This window comes from Castanea sativa, chromosome 5 (assembly GCF_040712315.1).
Source record: "Castanea sativa cultivar Marrone di Chiusa Pesio chromosome 5, ASM4071231v1".
NCBI lineage: Eukaryota > Viridiplantae > Streptophyta > Magnoliopsida > Fagales > Fagaceae > Castanea > Castanea sativa.
Window position 1 is genome coordinate 55,371,899 of NC_134017.1, and position 16,354 is coordinate 55,388,252.

The window sequence follows — 16,354 nt, forward strand, 5'->3', positions numbered from 1 at the left end:
ACAATGCAAGCAAGAGAAGCATATACTTTCACAAAATATTCTTCTTTGGTCCATCCAACGAGTTATATTCTCTAAGACGCAAGAAAACAGAACAGTAATAACTTATGGCTCAACATAGAAACTTTATTCTCATTACTGAAGGGTAGCCCCGATGATGGAACACACCAGACAATCAGACATTGAGGAAATTGCAATTTGACCTCTTTTTAACTAAGCTCCTTACACAGGAAAAAGTATAATTAAATTTTAAGATGTAAAACAACAATAAAACTAGTCTCATTAAATAATAATGAACAGATTTGATTTCTATTATATACATCTTGGGCTGGATGAGATTTGTGGTTCAAAAACATGAAATTCTGAAATGAAAGCCACCCCTGCAATGTGATGTTGAATGGAGAAGGTCAGAGGCATTTCTTCAAGGGTAAACAAGTGACTGGAAACAATTAACTATTCCATTTTTGGGAATGTAAAATAGAAAATTCAGTGGCAATTTTAATTGTATTGAGCCACTGCCTCTACCGGGAGTTGCCTTGAAAAAACTAGGTCTACTGCTCATTATACAATTTAAGAGAGGATGGATCCAGTGAGGGAGAGAATGCTTTGCTGTGTATGAAAGAAAAATCAGGAAAAAGAAAAATTAGGGAGGAGGTCCCTCGTCTAATTCTACGTCAGTTTGTTTGTCAAAGTACACTTTGAGCCACTGTAAACAGTCATGCCTTTTCGGCTAGTGTGAGAATCCTCTAGGCACAATAGCTCTACCTCAATTTGCTTCTTCCTGCATTGATTCAATATTGTCTTTGATCCTGCAAGGGGTAGCCCTCAACATGAAACACGGTACTGCAAGGCGGACATGTATAATGGGCAGCAAGAGATGGTCAAATGGACAATAGAACCAGAACAACAAAAGATAGCCGATAGCCTGTCCTAATTGTTTGGATTGGCTTTACGGAGCAAAGTAACATCCAAGGAGAACCATGAAGAGAATGCCCTGACAATGAATTTGTTTATCTTAGGTGGTTGAGGATCAAAAAGCTCCATAAAATGGTAGCTAAAAATTAACCTCTGTCCTTCAATCCTTCCTATGATATTACCTCTTTGACACCAACCCATAATGCAGTCATGATTCATCTCAATAAAAGGCTGTTAATGGCTGTCATATGCACCCTGCATTTCACCAAAGAAGAAAATTGAAGTTTAAGAAAGCTTTTCTGCCTTCTTGTATTTAGCCTCCTTGATTTCCAACTCTATGTTTCTTAAAATGGTATATATATCATCTGACCTAGGATGAGATTCATCAGCAACACGAAACTCATGTACATGTCCATTTACTTCTAGCCAGCTAGAGCCAGGGGTTTTCTTCAATCCTTTATCTCTAAGAAAGCTCCTCATTTTAGCAACCCCATCCCACTTTCCAGCTGCAGCATAAATATTGGAGAGCAATATGTAATTTCCAGCATTTTTTGGTTCCATAGTTATAAGCTTCTCAGCAGCAAACTCTGCAAGCCCGGTTTCTGAGTGCATCTTACAAGCACTTAACAATGGGCCCCATACCCGAGCATCTGGTTTGAAGGGCATAGTTTTTACAAGTTCTCTGGCTTCATTTATATGCCCAGCACGCCCTAATAAATCCACCATGCAAGCATAGTGTTCTTGGCTTGGTTGCAAATCATAAGTTTCCATCATCTCCTTGAAACACTCCTTACCTTCTTCAACAAGGCCTGAATTTACACAAGCTGTCAATAGCCCAAGAAAGGTTACTTGATCTGGAATCAAATTTGATTGCTCCATTTGGTTGTACAGATCAAAACATTTAGACCAGTCTCCATGCTTAGCATATGCACTGATCATAGAGTTCCACATGATTAGATCTTTGCCATTGATTTTCTCCTCATCAAAAATCTTTCGGGCCATTTCTATGCATCCACATTTTGCATAGCTGATAAGAAGTGCCGTATTAACAGATGAAAGTATGTTAAGGCCGAATTTCACTGAGTACCCATGAAGGTATTTTACATTTTCTAATGCCCCAATGCTGACACAAGCAGGCAAAACATTAATAAGAGTAATAAAATCGACTCTGACTCCTTCTGCTTTCATCTTGGCAAAGAGAGACAAAGCATCAACAGACTGATCATGGGTTACATATCCTTTAATCATTGTGCTCCATGAAACCACAGTCTTGTTCTCCAATAAGTCAAAAATCTTCCTCGCTGAATTTAAGTTATAACACTCACAATACATGTCAACAAGGGAATTATGAACTGATACTTGATAGTCTGAACCATTTCTTATCACATGAGCATGCAATTGTTTGCCCCACTCAATAGACTTTAATTGCGCAATTGAAGAAATTGCAGGTAATGCTGTGAACAGATCAGCTCTAACCCCTGAATTTACCATAAACCTTAATAATTCAAGGGATTTATGGGCATGCCTATTTCGAGAATAGGCTGATATCATTATATTCCAAACAACACAGTCCTTCTCGGGCATTTTTTCAAATAACAATTTTGCATCTTTCAAACAACCCAGCTTAGCATACATAGACAATAATGCAGTACTCACTAACAAATCCTTACACAAGTTGCTCACTACTACCAAACAATGAATAGCCTTTCCTGCCTTCAGTGAGTTCAAATCAACGCTTGTCCTTAACAAGTTAATCATAGTAACTGAATCCGGCTCAACTCTCTCCAATTTCATTCTCTCAAAAAGCCTAAAACTTTCCTCAGAATTTCCATTTTGAGAAGCCTCAAGAATCAGAGAATTCCAACAATCCAAATCCCATTCTGACATTCTTACAACCAGTTCTTGCTCATTCTCAAAACCACCACAGTTCCCATACATCTCAACCAAAGCAGCATCCACCACATCAAATGAATCAAAACCAAGTTTCAAAACATGCCCATGAACCTTTTTCCCATATTCAACATCTGGGAAGCAAGAACATGACCTCAGAACAAAAGGGTAACTATCTTCATCTGGGTACATGGACTTCATGACCATTTCATGGTACACCAAAAGGGTTCTCTCAAAATCACCAAACTTGGACAGATTTCTCAAAATGGTGTTGTAAAGAGAAGAACTTGGATTGGTAATGGAAATGAAGACTTGTTGGGAGAGATGGAGGAGGCCAAGATTGGCATAGCAGTCAATGAGTTTGGAAGAGAGTGTTGGGTTTTGGTGTAGGCCAAGAAGGGTGAACCTGGCATGGATTTGTTGAAGGTGTTGGGGTTTGGTGCAGAGGTTAAAGAGGGAAGAGAAGGTGCTGAAAGGCTTTGTTTGGGTGGTGGGAAAATGTGGGAAAGTGTCATGGAGGAGATGGAGATGGAGATGGAGATTTCTTAACCGCTGCATGCAAGGCATAGTCATTTTTGGTGTGGTGACCATGCCGCCTACTTCTGGTACTTCCAAGGTTGGCGCTCTCTCCACAACCACAAGGGTCACAAATTTGGATCCGGATCCGGTGACCCGACTTGAACTCGAAAAAAAGTACTTGATTTTGACTGGAAGCAAAAAACGGATTAATGTGTAACCCGACTTATTTTTAACCTAAAATTTAAGGGTGTTTGAATTTTATAGGGTCTATTTGGATAGAACTTATTACTGAAAATTGAAAGCACTGTAGCAAAATAATTTTTAAATGTGTGAATAGTATTGTGAGATCCATTTTTAATAAAAAAATTGGCTAAAAAGTGAAGTTGTGAGTCCCATGAACAGTACACGAGACCCACAGATGTGACAAAAAGGACGAAAAAGTCAATAAATCACGGTTACTGTTTATGAACAGTACCATTGTCCACCCTGACGCGTGCAGCAGCAGAAGAAAAAAAAGAAAAAAAAGAAAGGAAACGTGAAAACCTAGCTTTGCAAAACGCAACGTGCATCCAAACGGGCAAATACTTTAAAATTTTAGAATTTAGATTTTACATTACTAAAGTTTAGAGGTGTTTGGATTTTATACCTTAAATTTTGAAACTTTCGGATATAAAATTCAAATACCCTTAAATTTTAAGAAGTAAAATCTAAACAACTTTCTAATTTTAGGGGTAAAATTCAAATTTTGAAACGTTAAGTTAAAAAATTTAAGCATTCTCAAATTTTAGGGTGTAAAATTTAAAATTTGAAATTTCAAGTTCAAGGTGTAAAATTTAAACACCCCAAACTTTAAGGGTGTAAGTTGTAAATTTACTAAAAAGAAAAAGAAAATACAAATTAACAGAAAAAGGAGCAATGTCAATTGTCAAACACCTTCCAAAAATTATAAAAACTGTTGCTCACATGGACTATTTTCCTGTACATAAAGCAAATAAAAAATTTCAGTTAAAATTTTCTCTAGAAATTATCGGCATGCCATTAAACAATGCCAAGCATGTCACAATCAAGTTTTTCATGCATTGATAATATCAACTATTTTCCGGCAGACAAATCAATATATAAATCAATTGGCCTTTTCTCTATGATTGGAAAACTGAAAATAGAAAAAAAAAAACCGCCCTCCTATAATGCTAATTTTACCTTTTATTTATTTATTTATTATTATTGCTGCTAATTGTGATTGGTTTTATTGTTATCATATAAACTAGCACGTAGAGACAGAGTAATGAGTGGAAATAATATTATTGCCCCCCAAAGGAAAGATGAAAAATGTTAAATCTGCGGACTATTTTTCAAAATATTTTACAAATTAAATTTAAAGAGTAATTATTAGTAAATAAAAATATAATGTTGTGAACGGGCTAATAAATGTCTCTCTCTCTCTCTCGTATCAAATGTCTTTCATTCGTGGATTCTAGTAAAATCTTTTATGGTTCAATAAAAAATTTAGATTCAATTCTCATTTATAAAAAAAACTAAATAGAATCTTGATCTAATGATAAAAAATTATTGTGACGCAGTGGAGACTCTTAAAAAAAAAAAAAAAAAAAAAGTCTTATCCTATGATGCGGGCGGACTAATAAATGTCTTTCATATCATACGTGTCTCTGCGTGGCAACTGGCAAGTCTCCCCTGAAAAGGAAAGAATATAAAGCAGGGAAATATTAAAGTTTCAAGCATCCAAAAATTCCATCACACCAAGCAATATCTCTCCCCTCATTCCTCTTCTTCAACATCTTCGCCTCTCCTCTAGAATTCAATCCATCACCTTCCCATTTCTGCTCAATATCTATCAGGTACTCTTCTTCTCTTGCTCACAAAACGTGCATGCTCTAATCAACTATTTTCTTCACCTTCTTTCATTATGTATGTATGTATGTTACTTAGGACAAGTTGAACAGAAAAAATAACGCTAGCGGTTTCTGAATGTTACAATGTACGTACTACATTTGGGGTTTGCCTATTCAATCCTATCTTTGCTTGACAACCTTAAAATCTTCAATATTTATAGGGAATGTTTTGGGTAGTTTAAAAATAGAACCATGCTTTTTTTTTAATAAAAGAATTGTACCAGTTTGCACAATCAACTGGGTTTAACTCGTTGTTTTGTATTCTAAAATCATAATGATATGCCCCGCTTGGTTATCCAAACAATTCTAAAGGAAATTAATTTATTCTGGAACTGAGGCAGAGTATGGCATTCTGATTTCTTCCCAAAAAATAGGAATTTGGGCATAAATTTTTGAAATTTGAAATCGGGTCACGGTCACCAGTTTTTTACTCCTTGTTGTTGTGTGCAACAACCTATCTTACTGCATTGAACCCATATTTTGTATCTTGAATATATGAAAGTTCAAGATTTCTATCAGCCACAACCCTGAGGTTGAAGCATTGTTTTCCCAGCAATCTTTGGTGTTTAGTTTGAGGCCGACTTTGCGACAACTCTACGTGAAAAAAGAAAATATTTTTCTTTATGGTGCAATGTGTGGGAAAGTTTCATTTCTGGTGCAGTTTTTGTATTGTTGTTGGAACTTATATGGGCTGACTTCAAAAGATTAGTTCTGTGCAGTGGCATTGCTGAAATGGATAATGGGAGTGCCTCAACAGTTGAAAGATCAGATCCGCCTACTCGAAAGCCTTTATGGAGAAGTCAAGGCAATTGTCTCTGTTTTTGTTGTTTACTACTTCTCATTCATGACAGTTATTTTCATGGGAAGATTAATTTTAAGATTTCTCTCTGTGTTTGTGTCTTTACATTTATTGATTCTCTTGTAGAGATTGTAGAAATAAGTTGAGCTGAGTGTTCATGTGCACTTTTTACAACTAATTGAAGAATTGCACTAGTTATACTTTTATTCAATGGACTTTTGATATCTTAATTGTCTTAGTCATATAACTAGGAGAGGATTTTGTGCTGGTTTTAACCATTGTGGGGAAGAATGGGTACCGTGTATTAGATTATTAACTGAAAAGACAAAAAATTGATTCATACTTGATAAAACTTTAGGAAGTTTTAGACATGTGAGGGGTTAATGCTAGAAAAAGTGTCTGATTCCCACGTTATGTGCACGATTGCATATACCTTATTATCTATTTTGCTACCATTTTTTATTATCCCCTAATGATCATTATATTTGACTGAAATTATTGCAATGGGATTGTATTTATATTTTACTTATGTTCCTTAAAGAAGACTGGTTGTCATTACAGTATCCCTTTCCAACTTTTTATTCTAGACAGTTCAGCTGGTAGGAGGTGCCTTAGAAGGGGTACTTATGAGAAGCAGATTCTTAAGGGTGTTGAGCTTTCTAAACTAGTGTAGAAATTAAGATAATTGTTTAATTTCCATACATCTGGATTTAGATGTCTTTATATCATTTACTTCAGTTCATGCTCATTTGAATTATCTTTGTTGGTTATAATTATGGATAAGTGATTAAATTCTCAATTTCCTAATAAGTTAAGCTTTTGGGACAATCGGTAATTTAACATGGTATCAGAGTAGAAGATCTTGAGTTTGATCACTGTCTTTACTCTACCTTCTATTTAAAATATTAATATGGCTCTGCACATGCTTATAGGAAACCAATATTGTGCCTCATTTCTAATTGTTGGGTTTAATAGTGCATAGCCAAGAATGTTAATTACCCCATCTTGAATTTTATGGCATAGTTCTCTCTCTCTCTCTCTCATATAGGGATTTACTTGACTGCATGCATAAATGAAAGCCATCTGTCTGAACATTGCTTGGAAGGACGTCACATCACTTCTTTCTCAGATAGATACTGATTTCTCCAGTATGTTAAGAGGAACTAATGTTGTCCAGATGCACTGTATTCCCATTTTTGTGATTGAGCTTGAGTTATTGGAAGAATTATAAAAGTTAATAATATGGAATCAAATATATCCACCATTAGTTGAGCCTTTTTTTCTTCTCTCTAATTTATTGGTTAATCTTGCAACTTGGAGATTATCTTCCCAGAAAATTCCCATTGGCATGATATCAACTGTCTTTCTATCCATTCTAGATGAGTGAGTTTGGTCCCTAGGCGAGGGGGAGAATAGAATTAGTGACCTTCACTGCATAAGCTATAATCACCCAATGATTGTACTATCCTTTGGGGATATGTCAACATTTTTCAATAAACATATTTTTATTAACTAAATCTAGGTTGATGTATAATAGATTTTAGTATGGTGCTTTTGCAGCTATTAATAAGTTTACACAGCAGAATCTTCCGGCTTGTAAACCTGTACTAACACCAACATGGGTAATTTCTCAAGGCTGCTATTTATATCTGAATCTTCCATAAGCAACCATTCATTATTATGTGTCTACTTTGTGGTTTTGACTATTCCTCTGCAGGTCATTTTGACATTTCTATTGATCGGTACTATTTTCATTCCTATTGGCCTTGTTTCTCTTCATGCATCGCGAAGTGTAAGTACTCTCTATTTCCCTTCAAAGGCTCACACTCTTATGGAGCACAGATTTGTGAATGATTATCTATATGATATATGATTTATAGGTTGTTGAAATTGTGGACCGATATGATATTGATTGTGTACCAGAACAATTTAAAAGCAATAAGCTGGGATATATTAAAGATAGCTCATATCCAAAAAATTGTTCTCGCACCTTAAAGGTAATGTTTTTCCTTTTTTGGTGTTTACCCCATTCAATGAAAATTTCTGATTTATGTGCTTCCTTTTCAAAATTCATTCTTCAATTTTGACAAATATTTTCCTTTAATTAATGTACATGCTATCTTAGGTTTAGCTGACCACAATTTTCTATCCTAAATCTCCTGACAATTCCTAGCATCTTACAGATGAAAATGTTGATATTATAATCAAGTAGTTTGGGTTGAGAACTTGGGGTAGTTCAGTTGCCAAAGGAAGAAAAGAAGAAGCAGCAGTTAGGAAAGTTTAAATGGGTAGAATGATGTGCTCCTTGCTGTTCAAGTGCTTAAATTACTGTCATATAGTAGTAGAATAGCTGGTAGCTAGACTCCTATACATGATCAAATCTAGGGAGAGCTATTTTTCAGAAGAAATTTCATGTGTGCTCTTAGTATAGATTCAGTAGTCCAACCAGTTTATATTATTTTTTCTCTTCTAAAGTGTTAATAATAGTTCTGCATAAAATTTTGACTGTGTCTATATCATTTGTTTTATGGAATTTCAGTCTCTTACATGTAAAGAGCACTTGATCTTTTACTGAAGGAGGTAACAATGGAGTCATAGATTTGTCATCACCTTCATCATATTGACTGCCAGCAAGTGTAGGTGATCAGGCAATATTAGTTTTTTTGAACAATACAAAGTATAAAATCCATCTGCTTGAGTAATATAGCTTGTTTTAAGCACATCATCAAAATGATCAGCACTTGATCTATCAGCTACTGCTGAGGTCAATCCATGTACATATTAGTGAGTAAACCTGGTAGGTTGTCTTCTTTAGAAGTCTCTATCTACAAATGCTATTGCTTTAAATATAAAGTTGCAATAGGGCATCAGATGGCTTAAAGATCTTTTTAGCTGCTTCCTTGTTATGTTGAGTCCCAGGTGAATGCAAAAAATTTTCACACAATATTTCATTTCATGTAAGCAATTAGTGGGCCAACCAATCCACAAGCTTACGAGCTTCATGTTTTAATTAAAATAATTTTAGTTTTTTTCCCCTTTCCTGATTTAAGTTTCTTTCAAAGTCATTGGTTAAGTCTCAAATTTGTCTGCCAATCTACCATATTCTTTGTTTATTTGTTGCTTTCCCCCACCCTCTACCTAGAAGGCCTTCTAATTTTGAGCTAAATTGATGGCATAGATGGACTTTTCTAGATCAGTTTTGACTTACTATGGTGAAACAAACTCATGCTTACAGAAGCCTTTACTGAAGTTTATAACTGCACCTTTTTTTTAGTCCTTCCCTTATTTTACAGGTTTTGAAATATAAATTCTCTAATAGCTCTGTGTACTGTTCAATCTCTCTCTCTAGTCTATAACAAAACTTTTATGATATTTAGGTGTGACGCATGACGTTAGGGATTTTAGTTTTTTCTTTACTTGATAAGTAATAAATTTTATTGATGAGGAAACTGATACATCAAGTTTCAGGTTGTATATGTTTCTCAAAAAAAAAAAAAAAAAAATTCAGGGGGTATACTAGATGAATAACACATTTAGGTTCTAAGATTACAATCATCCATAAAATCTAATAAATTATAGAAAGGATATGCTCCTACTGCCATCATCCACTGGGACAAAGTTTGGAAAATGCATGTTCACTTCTAAGATAGATGCTTAGATCCTTCGAAAATCCTAGCATTTCTTTCACGCCAAATGCACCACATCAAGTAGTGTGGAATAACCTTCCATATTGCATTGTTTCTATGTCTTCACAATCTACCTTGCCAACAAGCTAGTAAATCTACGACATTCTTAGGCATCACCCAATGAACTCCAAATACCCAAAAACCATATCCCATATTTCTCTAGCAAAAGGCAATGCAAAAGCAAATGAGTCACCGTCTCCCCATCTTGCTTACGCATACAACACCAACTAACCAAAATGATATTTCTCTTCTTCAGATTTTCTGCTGTTAAAGTTCTCCCCACAGATGCAGTCCAAATAAAGAAGGAAACTCTTGAAGGAACCTTAGGTTATGTTTGGTAACCTTTTTTGTTTTCTATTTTCAAAAACTTGTTTGTGGGAATATAATGAAAAAACAATTTTATTGTATTTTTGAAATAAAAAACATGTTTGGTTAGTTGAAATTAAAAAGATAGTTTTTTGAAGAAAAAAATAGAAAACACTAAAATATGTTGTGATTAAGGATTTGAACTCTAGCTAACTCATTAAATGAGACAGTTTCATTAAATTAAATGCGTGTTTTCATTGATTTTTGATAATTAGAAATTGAAATCAGTATTTTATACGTTTTCAATTTCTTTCACAAATTGAGTTTTGAGAACAATTTTTGTTTATTGTCCATTTTGGGTTGCCAAAAAAGTTTTTTAGTCTCAAAAATAGAAAATTGTTTTTGGAAACAAAAAATAAGGGGAAAAAACAGTTACCAAACATACCCTTAGGCTTTGAACTACTTTTCCATGGAACTTCACAGCTCCACCAGGAGCTAAAGGTCTATGGTAAGAACTCACCTCAAAACCCTTCTGACTAGCCAGCTTCCAACACATTTTATCCTCTCCCTGACCTTGCACTAAAACTGACTATATCAATTCCAAGAAGGTTAAGATAGACTCCTGCTCCCAATCTGGCACCATTCTAGTAAGATTAAATGCCCAATGTCCCGGCTCATTACTAAAATGCATGTAGCTTGCAACCAAAGCCTCCTTATTCCTTGCTATACGAAATAACTCGTGGAAAGATTCCTTTAAAGGAGTGTCATCATACCATACATCACCCCAAAATCTAATTCTTGTCCCATCTCCTACTTCCAAAGTTATAAAACCTACTTCCAAAGTTATAAAACGTGAGAAACTTTCCTATCCCCTTTTTATATATTTCCTAAGTGTCACCCCTTAAGGCCCATTCACAGAAGTGGTACACCTTCCAAGCTCCCCCCATAGAACCATACTTCCTATCCATCACCTGCTCCATATAGCCTCTCTCTCCCTCCCAAAACACCACAGCCTATTCCCAAATAATGCTTGTTTGAACAACTTTAAGTTCTTTACAGCCAGCCCCCCAATTTGAAGGAATATGTTGGAAGGTTGGAAAGGGTACTCTTGATCAAAGTAATTCTTCCTCATGCAGACAAATATAACCGCTTCCATTCCACCAGTCTTCTTTCCATTTTCTACAAAATAGTGTTCCAAATGGAACTCACTTTTAATATGGCTCCTAAAGGAAGACCCAAATATTTCATCAGTAACACACATGTTTTTCATCCCAAGATTTTTGCCAAGGCATCTATATTTTGTACCATCCCCAACCGGTGCCAACTCTGATTTTCCCAGGTTCATATTCAAGCCTGAAATAGCTTCAAACCATGTAAAAATATAACTCAAATGCCCAATCTTATTAGGGTTTGCATCAGAAAAAAGTAGGGTATCATGAGAAAAAAGCAAATGGGATATCATTAGATCATGATTGTCTGCATTGCCTACCGTAAAACCTGACAAGAAACCACCCTCATGGATTTTTATTTTATTTTTTTTATCATACAACTCAATGTCTCTATAACAATTAGAAACAAAAGAGGAGAGAATGGATCACCTTGGCCCTAAGCTCTTGAACTTTTTAAGATCCACATAATCTAACATTAAACAGAATGGAACATTGAAGAGTCGGAATACAAATGAATATCCATTTATCTGAAAACCCACACTACACAATAAAAAAACTAGAAAGTCATAGTCAGAATGATCTCCGCCTTCTTTATGTCCAGTTTGCACAAAACCCCTAATTCCCCTGACCTCAATCTACTATTCAAGCAGTCATTGGCTCTAAGAGCAGAATCCAATATTGTCTCCCTGCACAGAAGCGTTTTGGGATTCTGATGTTAGGGCTTTTTTTTTCTTTGTGTGGATTGGTGGAAGGTAATCAGTTTTATTGTGGTAGGGCATGAGGTAAAGAAATAAGGGCCAATTTTGGGATTCAATATAGAACATGCAAAAGTACATGGAATTAAAGAGAAATAAGAAGTTGAAAGAGAAGAAAAACAGAAATCCTTGCAATTATGCCTTTGATTGGCCGAATACTAAAAACAATTGCACCCTTTTTCCATGCCTGCATCAAGTTGGTGCTGTCTCTTTAGTGCATTAATTTCATTGGTTAGGTTGGTGGCCATTGAGCCCATTGCCTGGTTTTTGGGGTTTGTTATGGTAATTTTGTGCCCATTTTTCTGGGGAATTCTGGTGTTGTTTGGCCCTTGAAGAACCGATGCATGCTGGATATGATACTCTGGATCTTCAAAGTTCACAATCCTTGATGAATGGCAATTAATTATTTTTGTTGCTTAAAATGCAAATGCATCAGTTGATGTTTCCCTACATGATTCTCTACACGTGAAGTTAATCATATACATGTTGGAAATTTGTAGAAATAGTGGACCTTTTTTGCTCCTTAGAGTTAGGTCATTGTTCTTCACATTCTTTTCTGCATTATCTATTTCCTTTATTTTGTGTTTTTAACTTTTGGTGCAGGTGAACAGACATATGAAAGCTCCAATTTACATCTACTATCAGCTTGATAACTACTATCAAAACCACCGAAGGTGAGTGTTCTTTAGTTTTAATTTCTGATATAGTGAAAGGCACAATCTTTACTGTCTATTTCCTCTGCTTCTATAATTATTTATTTCTCTTGTTATCTTTTAATTGTTTCTTTTATTATTATTATTATTATTTTAAATCCTGTTTATCTATGCATAAAATCTGGCTCTTTTTTATGGGCTTCTTGATGATAATTGTATAGTTCTATGGATTCATAGAGGGAATTGTGGTGGAATTGTTTTGCTATTATCTAGATTTTATGGCTTCAGATCTACAGTATTGCCATGTGGCCTCCTTTGGTTCCATGTGGTTCAATAGAATTATTTTCAAATGGAAAAAAAGGGGGAAAGAAAAGAAAAGAAAAGAAACAGGCTTTAAAGTTATGTACTGTTCTAGATATATCTGTATCTTATATATAGAATTTCTGGAACTTCAATGTAAAGTATTCATTGACAGTTAAAAAGTTTAAGAGCCTTGATAATAAAATCAAAATTTGATTTTTAACTTGATTAGATGGAAAATTTAGTCATTTCTCGATTGTTAGATTTGAGAAATATTTTTTTATGCCTAAATTCTTTAGAAGAATTGTGGGTTTTTATTTTTTTTGTGGGTCAGGCCAAATGATTTGAACATTTTGTACTACTTGTAATCTCTACTGTGTGCTTCCACTTAGTGACATCTCCCAAAACTTTTCCAGGTATGTCAAAAGTAGAAGTAATCAGCAACTCTTGCATGGATTAGGGTCCAATAAAACGAGTCTCTGTAAACCTGAACAGTCCAACAATGGTCTTCCAATTGTCCCATGTGGTTTGGTAGCATGGAGTCTGTTTAATGATACATACAAATTTATTCGTGGGAAATCAGAATTGAATGTTAACAGGAAGAACATAGCATGGAAGAGTGACCGTGATCACAAATTTGGGAAGCATGTTTATCCCTTCAATTTCCAGAATGGGACCTTGATTGGGGGTGGAAAGCTAAATTCAAGTGTTCCTGTGAGTAATACCAGTGTGCAAAAATTCATTTTTCTTTGTTTGTATTCCTTTATTCTTGAATATGAGGCTACTGAATTATAACTTGCAACTGCTTTACAACCATCCCTCTCCAGTACTTATGCAGTTTTTTTTCCCTGTATAGTTTGCAGCCCTACACAAAGCATGTGTCCAAATTTAGTTGGTAACTGACAATATAATTTGGAATATAATAAAACTTTGGTTTTTAATGCCATGATTTTGCTACGTGGTAACACGTGCTGACTGTTTATCACTTGGCTTATGGTGGGTTTCTTTTTCTCCGAAATTCACTATTAAAATTATTAAGATAATTTGTTCTAGCATCAATTCTTTTACCGAAAGTTCTAAGAAATTAAAAAACTGTTATGATTGAAACTTATGGAAAGTATTAAATAATTGATAATACCTTCACTTTGTTGCACAAAAATGAGTTGCATTATAGTAGGACTAGTTGAAAGGGGTTTGTACAGTGGTTGTTCTCTTTCCTTTTCTATCTAGTGTCAGATGAATGCTGCACTGAGTAAATGTTAACATCGATGACATGATGAGATTGATTGTTGTGTCCTCTGATTAGGGAAATTCTGTTTTGGATTTACAAGCTGGGAATTTTGGGAGAATTAATAGGGACCCCTAGTCCCGAATCAATTTCAGTACCTGCCTTATATGGATATGATATGTTGGAAAAGTTATTGCTTTTTTTTGGTCATCTTCTTGGTGTGTCTATTCCCCTTGTTCTGCACCATCTCTCTCTCTCTCTCTATTGGCTAAAATATGAGTTCTTATAATGTTATCTGGCCTTATCTTTTTCTTTTGTATTGGTTGGTGGGGTGCTTCACCATAATTAGCTAAGTGATCAAGAAGATCTTATTGTATGGATGCGCACAGCTGCTCTCCCTAGCTTCCGGAAGTTGTATGGTAGAATTGAAGAAAATTTGCATGCAAATGATGTTATAGTAGTCAACCTAATGAACAACTACAACACTTATAGTTTTGGTGGGAAAAAGAAGCTTGTTCTTTCAACATCAAGCTGGTTGGGAGGAAAGAATGACTTCCCCGGGTTTGCCTACATTTTTGTTGGTTCTTATTGTATAGTCATTGCCATTGTCTTCATGTTGCTTCATGTGAAAAATTCAAGGTAATATTTTTTGGATACCCATCATAACTTGTTGCTTTCTCTGCATATCCATCCTCTGCTAAATCTAAATATATACATATTTTTTTGTTATGTCTCTGCAACATCTAAATATATAGGCCTTCTAACCGGGTCTAACTTGAATTCTTTCTCATCTTTGACTCACTTATGCTAGCCACGATTTGTTAGTCCTGTTATTCATCACCAATCCAAATCTTTTGCTCCCCCCTCCCCCTCCCCCTACTGCCTCTCTCTCTCTCTCTCCAACCCCCCCCCCCCCCCCCCCCCCCCCCCCCCACACACACACACACACACACACAAACAGAGCCATCTGAAAAGATCTCTAACAGGCTAACATGCTTTCATTAGTGTTCAATTTTTTGAAATCACTTTGGAGTATGAATATCTACTACTTTATCATATAGACACCTCAGCTTTATCTTTTGGAGTGTGTAATGTGTATAAACTAAAATAGTCTCTTGGTAAATTTGACTGGTATTTCTTGACGTCCTTGCTGATTTTTTTATTAAATAAGTGGCATCCTTGCTGATATTTGTGTGTTAAAAAAAAAAATTGTTGGAAGTTTGAGTTTATGTAGGAATAGTTCACGTATTGACTGGCCATTTAGGCATATTAATGATTTTATTATTTATTGCAACAGGAACACACATGTTGGATATAATTAAGTGAAGTCTCATTGAAGTTGTAGGTTCCAGGTGTAAGGAATTAAAGACACACAGAGCATTCTTTGATTTAAAAGAAGACACTTTACAATTGGAGTTTGTTGAAAACATGGTGGTGGGGTTCGAACGCATCCACGGTTTTACAAGATTACTATTCTTCCCATTGTTACTATAATTTTTTTAAAAATTTATTTATTGAGTGAGGATTGATCATTGTTAGAGGATGACCTTGAACATTATACGTTTTGCAGTTTTTGATGCACCATATTGGAAGCTGAAAGTGTAAACAGGTGTACTGATTGTTTAAATAGACATTTGTTTAATCCGAAGGGAGGTAAAAATTACATACAATTGTATTGGCCAGAATAGTATAATTATGCAGAAAAAACTGGTAACTTGTGTGCTTTCCCACTTCCAACATCAAGTTTTCATTTTTTGTTTATTTGGCAAGTTTTAAGTACTTCAATTGAGACAATTCAACTGTATAAAAATTCTGATTTGAGTGTAATGTATTGTAAAATGAGAACAAGAAAGAAAGGATTTATAATATCAGAAAACCCGGGTAAAGAGCTAGCCTCCAATTTAAACTTGTCTGTCACGACTTGAATTTAAAAAGAGAGAGAAAGGAGTATCACACTATCGCCTCATTATTGTGTTACTATGATTCCATGAATAATTAAATGCTACAAACAAACTATTTTATAACATTTTTACAAATGACTGATGTGACATTTGTTTTTTTCAAATAGTTATTATAAGTAAAAATGTAATGTTAATGGTGGATTCAGATTATAATTAATGAGAATTTGTTATATCAATAGGTTACAAAATTGTTGTAAAATAATTTATCTGTAGTATGAGAAAGTCCAGATCTATAGCTTTTATACCCTAATTTATATAACAATTTT

General features: G+C 34.9%; 2 protein-coding genes across 5 annotated transcripts; one reads left to right on the plus strand and one right to left on the minus strand.

The window, feature by feature from the left end:
• Positions 1 to 338: 338 nt before the first annotated feature.
• LOC142637151 (pentatricopeptide repeat-containing protein At4g19191, mitochondrial-like) lies at positions 339 to 3,375 on the minus strand. Its single transcript, XM_075811431.1, has 2 exons — positions 1,095 to 3,375; positions 339 to 991 (listed from the first exon to the last, which is right to left on the minus strand). The coding sequence occupies exon 1, from the start codon at positions 3,373 to 3,375 to the stop codon at positions 1,198 to 1,200; it is 2,178 nt and encodes a 725-aa protein (XP_075667546.1). The 3' UTR covers positions 339 to 991; positions 1,095 to 1,197.
• A 1,663-nt stretch (positions 3,376 to 5,038) lies between these two features.
• LOC142637467 (putative ALA-interacting subunit 2) lies at positions 5,039 to 15,849 on the plus strand. Of its 4 annotated transcripts, none has more exons than XM_075811739.1 (9): positions 5,039 to 5,177; positions 5,941 to 6,036; positions 7,591 to 7,652; positions 7,748 to 7,822; positions 7,911 to 8,027; positions 12,550 to 12,620; positions 13,316 to 13,613; positions 14,477 to 14,766; positions 15,425 to 15,849. In XM_075811739.1, exons 2-9 carry the CDS (start codon positions 5,964 to 5,966, stop codon positions 15,447 to 15,449), a joined length of 1,011 nt encoding a protein of 336 aa, XP_075667854.1. In that variant the 5' UTR covers positions 5,039 to 5,177; positions 5,941 to 5,963; the 3' UTR covers positions 15,450 to 15,849. The 4 variants fall into 4 exon arrangements, with proteins under 4 accessions (XP_075667854.1, XP_075667857.1, XP_075667856.1 ...); XM_075811742.1 differs by having other exon boundaries at positions 13,499 to 13,613; XM_075811743.1 differs by having other exon boundaries at positions 5,064 to 5,177; positions 5,951 to 6,036.
• The last annotated feature ends 505 nt before the right edge of the window (positions 15,850 to 16,354 follow it).